Below are 13,368 nucleotides of genomic sequence, written 5' to 3'. Positions count from 1 at the left end.
CTGCTCTTTATAGAAGAAATGTGAAGGCGTTTGAGTGACAGGAGTGTGGAGCCAATAGCATTACAAAAATGGAAATGAGAGTTCCAGGGTGTTTCTCCTTCCTTCATCTGGACTTTCTAATTAGCTGTGAAAATTGCACCTTTCCCTCACTGCTCTTCCCAAGTACCTTTCTTACCTCCCACTCCCCCCTAATTTGCAGCACAGATCCACAAACAGATCAACTGAGGGTTCAGTGAGCTGTGGTGTGGGGAGGGTGTGGGTGATTGAGAATGAATGGCTGTGGCCTACTTCTGGTGAGTTTGGCACTCAGAAAAAGGTGATGTGGAACTGCACCATCTGCTTGTCTTGTGGAACTGCTATGCTTTATTTTAAGAACCTGCCACTTACAAATGCTGTTGCTCTGATTTTTTGTTATGTTGGAAGAAGTGATCTGTCTTTATGGAGCCACTTGGAGAAGGGGAGTTAATTTGGATTAATTGCTTCAAGCAGATGTTTTCAGCCACATTAATATGATTTTACATGCTTTCAGAATCAACATGGTCTGATCAATTTCACTCATATCGCTTTGAAAAGAAAATAAGCTAAACTTGTTTCAGGTCACTTGGCTTCTGAAAGAATTATCAGTGCAGATTTAATACTTTTAATGACTAAATTAAACTAAAAACAGCTTGAATGTTTATGTTAGATATTGCTTGATTTTTGTTTATATTGAAGTGGTCCTACTTACAGCACATGACAAGGCCTTTCTCTCAGAGGAGAAAGGGGTGTCTGTTGGTAGCCAGCCTCTTGGGCTTTGTGTGCTCAGTATATTCAGGGGTAGATACCTACAGCTAAGAGATGGTACATCTGTGTCTCTTAGATGTAGATGAGGGAGTACAACTGATGCAATTGGGACCATGTGTCCACTACAGAAATTACCATTTAGGAGCTACCATCCACAGCACCTATGAGAATTCATAAAAACTGGGACTAAGCTTCTGTCAGTGGTTAGCCTGGATTACTGTGGTGGTAAATACTGCATAATGTGGGTGTTCACAGACAACAGTCAACAGAAATGCATCTTTGAGATGGCTGCTTTTGTGTGTGTTTCATATTGGTAATCAGCTATTTGATTAATACTTGCTTCATTTAATGCTAGCTCTTGTCGTTCCACTGAAAATAGTGAAATTATTCCTCTAAATTCTAGCTGTAGAAATGACTTCATATCCAAAAGACTTCAACTGAGTACATGCTTTATGACAAGTAACTTTTTTTTTTAAATACAGGTGATCCCTTCAAAGATGACCCTTTTGGGAAAATTGGTAAGTATCTTTGTAACTTAACTTCTAAATGATTCCTGCTAGAAGAGTATGTGGGGGAAAAGCATCACTGCTTTCAGCACAAAAAAGGTGGAAATGACCCAAAAAGTCACTATAGGGTGGATAGATACATGGCAGTAGCAGCTGGCCACTTGTGTTAAAGCTTTTCAGAGAAGCCCATTGCCAGTGAACTTCTCTCTTGCTATTGGAAGTATCCTTAGTTGAGATTTAAGTATGTGAAGGTGGTGAAGAGAAGACCCCAAACTCATGCTGCCTGTTTTGTATGCAAAGAAGTAGGACTGTACCCTTTTAAAGGCTCTTAATTTATCAACTTTCTTTAGAACTAAATATTGAAAAAGGTGGGAAGTGTCTATTTAGACTGGTTGTATAGGCAATGTCATTGTGTTACGTGCTTTGGCCTGGGTGGAGTTACTGGTGACAAAAAACAAAATGACCAGTAGGAAGGCTCTAGCAAAATAGTGTTGTGTACCAAGTGCCAAATAAGAAAACATCAATGGTGTTTGGGGAGCGAAGGAGAGGAGGGCAGGATAGTTGTGAGAAACATTAGGTTTTGTAAAATGCTTCATTTTTATGGGGCTTGGTTAAAGAACCTGTATGCTCAGATGATTCTGGAACTGAACCACTGCCACCATCCGAAGTTTTCATGATGTGCAGAAAATGTTGTTTTGTCTAATGTTTTGAATCACAGAATACAAATTATTCACAGATTAATTTCATACTTCAGAGATCCTTGGTCTTAAATGTGTCACCTTCTTGCAGTATGAAAAAAGCAATATAAAGTTTAGTTTTTAAGATATCAAGCTAAGTAAAGCTAGCAGAAATGTTAATGAGATGTTTACTTTTTAGATCCCTTTGGGGGTGATCCATTCAAAGGCTCAGATCCTTTTGCAGCTGACTGTTTTTTCAAACAGTCCTCCACTGATCCTTTTGTGACTGCTGGCACTGATCCTTTTAGCACTGCAGACAACAGTAATAATATCACAGTAAGTTGGGTAGCATACCTTTTACTTCCTTCTATAGATGATTTGGACAAAATAACCTATTTTGTGCATTTGGACATGCCTTGAAAAGCTGATATTCAGAAATCATATAGATAAAAGGTTACCTCTCACCCCATGGCTCTGCCTTGTCTTTTCTGTGTCCGATTTTCTAGAAATAGTCACAGATTAAATAGAGTAAAAATAAAAACATTTTAAAAATGTTTCAGTGTGGAGCTTCATTGCTCCACACGTGAAAACAATTGAGAATAATGAACACTAGCTCTATTGGTAGCTGGTGGAACTTACTAAACATTGAAAGAAACCCAATATTAATCTCACCAAGTTATGTTGAGACACTTTGATTTTTGCCTCCAAAGCTTATAGGATCAATAAGTATATTCTGTATCTTGTCTGAAATCTGATGTGGTATGGGGCTTCCCTTCTGAAAAGTCAAATTGTTCCATAGGTGTATATTGTTTGTGTTTTGTTGTGTTTGTTTTTTTTTTTTTAATGAGTCACTGAAATCCTCCCATAATCTGGAGATTCTTACTGAATGTACCTCTTTCAGATGTACTTATAGCTGTTCACGTTGTAACTGAGCAGTTATTACTTAATCTTGAGCCTATAATAAGGTAGTGTCGGCCATGAAACCTCCTCTGATGTAGGATAGAACTTGATGAAGATGAGGTAATATTTAGAGCTGATAGACACTTAATATAAGAAGCTGAAATTCTTCATGTTTTAAGTTTGTCTCCATCCTTTTGCCATCTCCTTTCCTTCTCAGTGCTGCTTCTGTTCATGCCTCACTTCCAGTCTCGTGTGTGTATAAAATATGCATATACACATATGAAAATTAAAGATACATGTGGATTAGGATTAGGAAGCAAGTGGCTGTACAGTGTGCCTAAGGTGAACCCACAACAGCCAGGATAGTGAGAAATCCCTGCACCTACCAGTGATGGTCTTGTCCTTCCACATGGTGTGCACATTATGCAGATCTCAAGGTCATGTTACACACCACAGCCTGCACCTCCAATCTTAAAGATTAGTTTTCTACAATTTTCAATACTGAACATGCTATCCTTTGCCAAGTGTTAATATTCTAGTATAACCAATTCTTGGTCATATTACAGCCTGATAATAAGAGAAGTACAGAAGAGGGGAAAAAAAAGGGGGGATCAGAGCTGTGGTGAGGGATTAGCAGCTGTTTCTTGTGAGATCTGTATTTCTGAACTGAAGTTGTGCATTCATCCTAATTGCTTTACCACACTTTTGTGGTGTTGATACCTTGTAGTTATGTCTTCATGAGGGTGGCTCTGGTTGTAGAAATCTGAGACCAAAATGAGTGGTAGATATTCTTAAATTTTGCATTAATGGTTACCAAGTATGTTGCACATACTGAACCTTTTTTCCATCCTTTGAAACTATTAATCACTGTTTTGAGGAGGAGTTTCTGTTAACAGACTTGTTTACTGATGCTGATGAAAGCTACTTCCAAAATATTTTATATTAGAACTTCTAAACTAAAATAAATGGTGATTGTATTCTTAGAATGAAGAATCTTTTAAGCTGAAAAACAAATTTCCCTCCAAAGGCATTTTTTATTTTAGACAGAGATAGCGAAGAAGAATGACCCTTTTGCTCCTGGTGGAACAACTGTTACTACATCAAATGATCTAGGTAAAAGTAGATTATACGTATCAAACTACTTGGGTTTTGTTTTTATTTGCTTTTGCTTATTTTTGTTCCTAGTCTTTTAACTGAATTCGTGATGGAGCATTTTAGGGGTTTGCTACGTTTTTTGAATTTTCCTATAAAGTATGACATAAGGTGCAAGTTTGCAGGGGGGTGTTTCTATTAAAAAAACCTGTCTCATTATCTGTAGTGCCTATCACTGAAGACTGATTCTGCAAAAATGTTCCTCTGCCTTACCTAAAACTGGTGAAATATCCTGATCTAAGTGTTTGGACTATTTGAATGTTTTGTACTGCTTCCCATTAGGATTGTTTTTAGAGATTTCATGTTAATTTCTAAGTAACATACAAGATAGCTTTGTACTGTGAGAGGAGATGTGGGATAGAATAACTACTTCATCAAGAATTTTTACTGTTAAAAGTTTGCTCCTTTTGTTTTGCTATGACCCTCTCTCATCTGAGGGCTAAAAATGTTTTAGGGAAGACTCTTATCTGCTGTTTTCCCAAGCAGCACTGACAAGTGGCAATCCAAAATATGAATTCACGTGTGATTTTGTATTGTGAACCTGTTCAGTTTAATTGTAGGAAAACAAAATGCTGTTTTCTAGAGATGCAGAAATGAGTATTGGTAAAGACAGCGCACTTCTTGCTTCACAGTAGAATAGCAGTTGTAAATATGTAAACATATTTTACATACGAAATATGTAAACATATTTTATGTTTACATATGCAATATGTAAACATATTTTGAGGCACATAAAAATGAAAGGGTACTGTTGAATTAAATTGAGATGATACGAGGTTTAGATAGTTTATTCCACAATAAACTATTGTGGGCCTACAGTCAGAAGTGAGCTCTTGTTCATGTTCATATATATGTAGGTGTCTGTGTATGTATATTTATGGGTGTATGCACACAAATACCTCTGGGTGTATACATACATGTATCTCAGCAGAACATCCAGTAGTATGGTTATTTGATACTTTCAGTGCAATTTAACTTTTTTTTAATGTAGGAAATTAGAATACCAGTATTTCTTTTGAATTATTCCCTGTTCAGGAGAATAATTATTCTTAATTGGTAGTTGACACTTATTTGTAAAAGCTACTTAACTTAAAATGCCTAACTCATAGAATACTTCACTTGAATTAGTCTATGCTGCAAAATATGTAACAGTTGCTTTTTTGTTGTTGGATTTTTTTCTGTCTCTTTCATATTTAACTTTAATTCTGTTTGCTTGATTGTGTGTATTTAGCTACAGACCCCTTTGCTTCTCTGTTTGGAAATGAATCCTTTGGAAGTGGCTTTGCTGACTTCAGCACGCTGTCAAAGGTAATGTGAAGCTACTGCCACTCATGGGAAATGCATGAACCTCTACAGTGACAAGACATAGCTTAATCTCTCTACCGACAGCTTCGTTACAGTTTTGCCATTACTGAAAATTTATAATGGATGATGTTCTTCAAAAAAAGGTCTTTATAGTAAATTGTCCTGCAGTTCCACTGTGAAGAATGCAATGTAATCTTTGTGGCTTTATAAGTATTTTCTCTATATTTTAAGTGATATTATAATTATTTTTTTTAAAATTTGCTGAGTTTAACAGCAAAAGTATTACTTTTGCATGTATAACTGCACTCAGCTTTATATTGCGGTACGCACTGATTTTTCTTTTTTTCAATCTCCTGGAGTATGTGGATGATAAAACCAAACAAAAGTATTTTCTTTTTGTCTTAGTCCAAACTTTCAGTTCTAAATAAATATTGCATTATTGAAAGAAGGGAAAGTATAGTAGAATTGCACTGAAAATGTGTTTGTTGCTGTTTTCTTTGAAGGCCAACAATGAGGATCCCTTTAGCTCTTCCACATCAACTTCTGCCAACAATATGATCATAACTAAAAACTTATTTGAGGAACCACCAGCTAAAAATGAGGATGTTCCTCCTGCATTGCCCCCTAAAACAGGAACTCCCACAAGGCCCTGTCCACCACCACCTGGTAAGAGCTGATACTGAGATGTTGTTAACAATTAGCTGCTTCAATATTGGCAATGGGACAATAATTATGAGGGGATGGTGAAGAGTCTAAACTTAGAATGAGTGAGCAAGATGTTCCTGATCTGTTGGTGGTTTTCGCAGAGTTAAATTTTGCATGGTGTTTGGGATCATAGTTTGTTTTTTGAAGAGAGAAAGGATTTAGAAAACAGGAAAAAAAAAGTTATTTCAAGTATCTGCAAGAAGATAGCATGTCTGCAAATTAAATGGCTACTAATGTGATACATTGTGAATCTTGCATTAAATTGTGCTTAAAGTGAGAATTCAGTGTGTTTTATCAATTGCAAAACCTCTGGTTTTGATGCAAAATGAATTAAATAGGGTTAAATGACTGTCTCAAGTTTTCAGATGAATTTTTTCCAGGTGGCCTTGCCAGAGGTCAGCAGTAGTAGTAAACCTAGCCAATGTAGTAGTAATAAACACAAGTTTCCTATGCTGTTTTCTGTTCAGTGATAGCTGAGTCCTCTGGTCTACTCCATGACACAAACCACCCTGCTTTCCAGAAAAGGCCATGGTTATCAAAGCTAACACCACCTTCTTGTGGTTGCAACAAGCCTGTGTTACAACAGATTCCTCACTCTCAATTTTTTTTTTCATAGATTGGAAAATAAATTACTAGTATTCCTTTTTAAGTTTCTGTCCTTTGTTTCATTTTCTTTAAAAACTACTGCATCATTTTTTCACTGTTCACTATATGGATGAATCTTAAGGTGTTTGGAAAACTGTGTAGCATGAAACTTAAACATGTATTCATCTTTTTCCTCAAAAGAAGGGGAACACAGTAAATGTAGGATTATTAATACTGAAGTTTAAACTCGGCTGTTTAATATCTAATGTTGATGTGAGATCTGGTTCATGCTCATGCCTTACAAGTAACCAGTTTCATTGTAAAGAACAGTAAAACAGCTGACAAGTGATGATAATTTGAATGTTTGATAGTGTTTCCTCTTATGGTGGTCCTTATTTAAAACAAAAAAAAGGATTTCTGACTTCATTGTATGGGAGTGGCTATGGCGTGGTGTACAGATCCGCTTTTAGAAACCAAGCTTCTAGTGGCAGAACAGCAGCATCCGTATCAATAGGTGACGAGAAAAAAGTGGCCTGTTTTGATTTGCGCATATTAAAAATGATACTGTGGCTATCTTTACAACCACTCCCAACAAATTATTTTCCTAATGGAAATAAAAAATGGAGATACTTAAGTGTATTTGGTTTTAATTACTCCCTTGGTCTGATTCAAAACAAGGGAATGGTTTTTCAAAGAAATGCCCCAAAATCTTTCTCTTCATTCGTCACGCTACTGGAAAGTGTGCAGAAGGGCTTTTTGCTTGCCTCTGAAATCCGTTGCCTCTCTAGATACTGATAAGCACCCTACTTTCATAACTTTCTAGGCAGGTTTGGAGATTGTATACTTGATATTCTTATATGTATTAATCCTTCCCATGTAGAAATAAAATTCCCTGGATGTCATTTAAAGCTGCTTCTCCCCCATTATTCAAGAAATAGACATGCATTGTTTGCCGGTAACAGAACGTCATCAGTGAGTGAGAGCTATCGTGGCAACGTTATCTGCAAAGTGTCCAAATAAATCATATATTCCCGAGGGAGTATTCTCTAAATCATTGCCAAAATAGAATCTACTTTGGGTCTATGAAAGAATTTTTAGACTAACTTGCAACAGTGACATACAAAATAATAAGCACTTTGGTTCAATTCTGCAGTTTAAAATGCCAACAGAAGCAAGTTTTTAAATACAACCATTTTAAGTATCGAACCACTTGCAGAACCCTATAGTTGAATTCAAGAAACTGCAATGAAACCTTTTCTGTAAGCAGTAACATATGGAGAGAATGGTGGGATGAACTTCAACTCAACTATTCTTGGAAATATTTGGGTTAATGTCCTCAAAGGTGTTAAAAGCTGACTGGGGTCAAGCTGAAAAAAAGAACAAGATAAGTGGGGGCTTTTGCCTAATTCTGTTTTATCTGCAGCTACTTAGACAAGGATTAACAAAATAGTTAAGCCTGTGATTGCTTGTTATCATACTTCTTCATTCTGTTAGTTTAAAAACTACAGAAATTCCAGGTGTTAGCATAGTGAGAGGACATGGTGTTGTGAAGGCTTACAAATATATTTCTGGTCTCTGAATGAAATTGTGTTAACTTGATCCAAACAAATAATAAAAGAGCCTAGCTGGAATGATCATCGGCACTTGATAAGCAGAAGAAAAAATTACTGTGCTGATAGAATAGGGGATCAAAACTTAGAAATTCTCTTCCCAGAATAGTTAATTAGTACATAACTGTGTTCTTGAATCATTAACATACATGTATTCCTTTTTGCCTGATACCCTTTAAGAAACTATGGACCATACCCTCATTTTTTAAATTGGCAACCCTTCCTCTGAAGTCATTGCAACTCCGCTAGTTTTCTAGAAGAGGTTGCATTCCAAGTAGCTCTTGAATTTGTTTTTTTTACTATTTTTGGCATGTTATTACCTGCTATCTTAAATTTATTTTAAATTCATTTTAATCTAAGGGAAAAGACCTATCAATCAAATAGACTCTTCAGATTCCTTTAAACCGAGCGATCCATTTCAGCCTTTCCCCACCCCAGACATTCCCAAAGAACAAGAAGCAGATCTATTCTGTGATCCATTTGCTCCCACCAGCATCAGTAAAGAGGCTGACCCCAACAATTTTGCAAACTTCAGTACTGTGAGTAAACACTTTTTACATTTGTTTCAGTATAATGACAGCTTTGAATTGTTCACACTGAAGTCTTCAGTCTAAATTAAAATATTAAAACATATCCCATGTACAAAAGGGATATTGCTTCCAGTTAAAACAGTATTTACATATAGTTTACAGCTGAGGCTGTCCTAAAACAAAATACTGCAAAATGTTGTAGTTAATGTTTAAATTGCATTGCTTTTATGAGTTTTTTCATGGAGGCCTCCTAGCTTATAGAAAATAGGAGGAGATTTTTAAATATCTGTTTTCTAGGGATTATCCATTTTGTCAGTGCATGCAGCAGATTTAAATTATATCTCTATAACAAGCATGCTGTTAACTGTCCAATTAAAAATAAAACAAAAGGTGTGATTTTAATTTAGCTGTCACTGAACTGTTTGGTCATAATTTCAATGTACTGAAATATTGATAAACAGCCTCATAACAGTGTACGTTAATGAAATATAATTTGGTGAGTTTTGAATGGCTAGTAAATTTCAGACTTATGTACAATGAAGTAAAAAGGAGTAAGTGTCTCTTTATAACCAGAATCCATTTCATAGAAGTCGTGGTGTCCAAGCAGTAGAAGCAAATCTAAAGGTTTGTGCATATATTTTTTTTTTTTTCTTTTGAGCTTTTGCAAATAGGAGTTTTGAAAGCCATCATCTCACTTTCAAGCTTGATACCTGTTAAATGCAATTTGCATTTACAGTATCTTGATCATACTGCTTTTTTTATTTTCAGGCCTAATAAACTATGTGCTTGATTAAAGTAAACTGAGGATTGACAGGCTCTCAAATTGACTTGCACTGGTTGATGTGTCTTGTAGCATGATAATTTCTGAAATGCTGTTACTATTATCACTTATTAGTTAGAGGGACTGAGAAGCCCGATTGGAGGAGAGAATGTGAAATGTGGAGGAGAAAGCAAAAATGTTCATTATCTTTATGAAGGCAAAAGTATTGTTTTCCAGCTGCAATTACTGAAAATACTAAGTGACCTATGGAGAAAATCAAGCTTTTCTACATTTATTTCCCAAAGCAGCAGCTCAAAGCAGACACTATCTGGAGTATATTCTGATAACCCTTTCAGACTTAACATTGGGACATTCATGAAGACATGGGCTTCACCTACCTCTTAGCTTTTTTGCATGCTGACTAGAAACAAACTGTAGCATAATCTTTTGTATTTTATTTAATGTAGTACTCTTAACTGTCTCTGATTTATAATCATTGTACCACAGAAATTTATTTCACATTCTGTTCGCATCAATATACATGGAAAGAATCTCTTTGGGTTTTGTTTTTGGTTTGTTTTTTTTTTTTTTCCCCCCTCTTGTATCACGCTGACCTTTCTCTATGTTACTACTAGGCTTCTAATTGTACGGTTACCTTATTACTTTGCTGCTTCTTGGCAGAAGTATTTTTCATCTGCACAATTAAAAACAGTCATTCTGTGGCTAATTTTTGCAGTCATTGTCACCTGGAAAAATCATCCCTCATGAAAGTAGGGTAAATCAGGATGTCCCACAGGGTGAATAGGGGTGTATTTTGCAAAATGTTCTCATGATTTATTCAAAATTTTTCTTGTATAGACTGTTTTTTATCCAAAATAGTTTGAATTTAAATGATAGCACTTTCTACTCGGTAACTTTTTTGAAATTTACTACTGAATTTTGAAACATGGTATATTTCATAAAAATACATCAATTGGATGGCTTCAATGCAGTTCTTAATAGTTAAACCTTAGACTAAGATAATCTTAATAGTGTATTACAATTAAAAATCAAGTAATATTTGAAGACTAGAAATATATACAATTTTTGAGAACCTGTAATTGTCCCTTAAAACAAGGACTTGAACAGTATTAGTTATTATTGTATTATTAATCTGGTTTATTTTGTCTTTTAAAAATGCAGTATTCTACTGAGGAAGACATGATTGAATGGGCTAAGAGGGAAAGTGAGAGAGAAGAGAAAGAAAGATTGGCAAGACTAAAACAGCAAGAGCAAGAAGACTTGGAACTGGCTATTGCACTCAGTAAATCTGAAATATCAGAAGCATGAAGTTTAGAATAAGATTTTTGTCTTATGTCAACTGTTTTGTCCCTTTTCCTGAATACCTAACCTATTTAATTATTAATCAGAAAATACATATATACAAGAAACTATGAAAGGTTTTAAATTTCTGAAAGTGGTATGAATGTTTCCACTAAACTAAATCCTTTTGGTTATTGTTCGAATAACTGTTAAGTTTAGCATTCAATTTCTCTCGAGTTTTCAGGAGAACAAAGTACTTTTCCCAGCTGTAAGCAGATCAATTTAAAATGCAGATAGTGAGATTGTAGTTTGACTGTAATCTGTCAGCAGTTGGTAATTGACCATAAAGTGAACATGGCAATTATTCTGCCATGGTTGACTGTCTCCCATCAAGCAGTTAGTCATGTGAAACCTTTTATCCTTCTAAAGAGATTTTAGTAATGCCAGAGTTGTGGAGTGCTTTATTTTATATATATGCATATAGATTTTTCTCTTCATTGAAGATTCTGCGTTTGGATTTGAAATAACAATCTTTATGGAGTCTTAAGTCAGAAAGAGTGTGTCTTTCTGAAACCTTTAATGCTTTTCTTGCGTGGTCATACATTTTAAGACCTGTTATTGTTTTATAAAGCAGTTAAGTTGAAGATTCATGTGCATTTGCTGTTGGCCAAGATGACTGACTGTCAAATTATGAGACTCCACTGCTATTTGAGCCACTTTTGCCTGTGAAATATGCAGCTGAACTGGCAAGTTACTAAGTTCAATTTGAAATAGGATTGAGAATAGAAAGAAAAAACAGGTAGTCTGACTTCTATTTTTTTTTTTAACCACAGTTGTTTTCTGTATATGTAATTTATTGAATGCCAACTGATAGTTGCACCTTAAACTGAATGATTTCTTTATGGTCACTGAGTCAGAGTAGGATTGATAGAATGTTAATGAAAATAACTTAATGAAAATAACTTATTGCTCATTTTGAAAGAAATCTCTTCTGGAGAATCAGTTTTGTTAAAATAATTCCAAAAAGAATAATCTTTTGCCCTACCTAAGAAAAATGGATGGCAGCAGCATAAACATCAAGAGATTTTTTTTTTTTCTTGCACTTTTAACCTGTGGTATTTCTGTTGAGGAAATTGAAGTGTTTCAACACAGCACTGGTGGGGAAAGGGGAAGAACTCGGCCATGCTTCAGTATATTTAAGCTCTGCCCATTACCTATCAGTGCTGCTGTTGCACAAGTTTGAGGGTAGCTTTCAATTTTTCAGGAAAAAATGGGTAACCTGACTGGGATGGTTTTTCTTTTGCACTGGGAAATGAGCATTTAAACACCTGCTCAAAAAAGTAACTTAAAATTTTGCAAGTATTAAATAGTTTAAACTTATCTATACATCTTTGTAATGAGTGTACACTAATCTTGCAAATGATATGCTTAACTGGATTACATAGTTTCTTATCTTTTGTTAAAAATGTATACTCAGTGGACCAACACAATATTATATGTATATATTATATATATATTCCTGCTTTCCTTTACGGAATTTAAAGTTTTGAGTCATTTGATGTTACATTTCACGTTACTGACTCTGACTATAGTACTTTTACTCAGACTACCAACAAACCACTGCTGTGAGCTAAATGGCATTACTTTATGAAGTTTTAACTTTTTTTTTTAAAAAAACTTGTTCAGGTGGGATTAGCCTCTATTTATAGACTTCCCTTTTGTTTAAAAATTCTAACAATAGCCTGTAATTATGAAGAAATAAAGTTTAAGTACATAAGTGTGAACTGTTTGCCTGTTTTTTCAAAAGTGTGCTGTGAGCTGTAAAGCAACATGTAAATGTAATGCAAACAATGTAAAGTGTCCAGTTGTAGTCTGATGGGAGTGGGTTAATTTTCAGAGAAAAAAGTTGCCTGCATTTTGAGGTTAGCTGAAGTGCGCACTGATCCCAGCTGGCACTTGCCTCATTAGGAATTGTGGCAGCTTCAAGAAAAACTCAGGCTACTCTTGTCCAAGGATTTTTGCTTGCACAAGGGTTGCAGAGCCCAGATGTTTAGATACTTAAGATTTATCTGTGAAGATATGTAAGCATCTGCTACTGGCTGCTGTCAACATACAGGGCTTCAGAGACTTTTACTTTGACCCAGCATGTATGATTCATCTAAATATGTCTGTCAGCATAACGTCTCCTTTATGTCAAGGCGTAGAGTGCTTGGTCAGAGGTTTAGGAGTTCCAGCAACCATTTACATGTGTCTTTGATCCTTTTGTTACAGTAGTGCTAGGTGTTAATATATTCATCTAAGTGGACCCAAATCTCTTTGCCTATTTTCTTTTAATGAGACATCAGTTGGATAAGGCAACATAATTTCTTCATTAATTGTATCAGGTTCACACACATTCTTGAGGCTATTTGAAACCTTCTGCAGGCTGCCCACTTTTTTTTTTCCTTTTAAGTCCCCTGTCAAGTTCCCATCTTAGGTGCGTTTTGCTTCTGGTTGTGCTGCTTTCAACTCTCTTTCCCCTCCAAATTGTGTGCAGTCCATTTAACTCTTTAT

The 13,368-nt window shown here is 35.4% G+C and overlaps 1 protein-coding gene across 4 annotated transcripts in view; it reads left to right on the top strand.

Moving 5' to 3' along the window:
• The window catches only part of EPS15 (epidermal growth factor receptor pathway substrate 15), a 52,243-nt gene extending 39,644 nt beyond the window's left edge, over positions 1–12,599 (top strand). For 2 of the 4 annotated variants that reach the window (XM_068406357.1, XM_068406358.1), the window contains 7 exons: positions 1,266–1,301; positions 2,166–2,302; positions 3,910–3,979; positions 5,250–5,326; positions 5,827–5,989; positions 8,584–8,762; positions 10,696–12,599. In XM_068406357.1, the coding sequence (XP_068262458.1) occupies positions 1,266–1,301; positions 2,166–2,302; positions 3,910–3,979; positions 5,250–5,326; positions 5,827–5,989; positions 8,584–8,762; positions 10,696–10,842 (809 nt within the window). In that variant the 3' untranslated portion in view covers positions 10,843–12,599. Of the gene's footprint in view, positions 1–1,265; positions 1,302–2,165; positions 2,303–3,909; positions 3,980–5,249; positions 5,327–5,826; positions 5,990–8,583; positions 8,763–9,340; positions 9,378–10,695 lie in introns of all 4 variants that reach the window. The other 2 variants (XM_068406359.1, XM_068406360.1) reach the window with 2 other exon arrangements.
• Positions 12,600–13,368: the final 769 nt, after the last annotated feature.

Source organism: Nyctibius grandis, chromosome 8, assembly GCF_013368605.1.
Source record: "Nyctibius grandis isolate bNycGra1 chromosome 8, bNycGra1.pri, whole genome shotgun sequence".
Lineage (NCBI taxonomy): Eukaryota > Metazoa > Chordata > Aves > Nyctibiiformes > Nyctibiidae > Nyctibius > Nyctibius grandis.
This window is presented reverse-complemented; position numbering and strand designations above follow the sequence as displayed.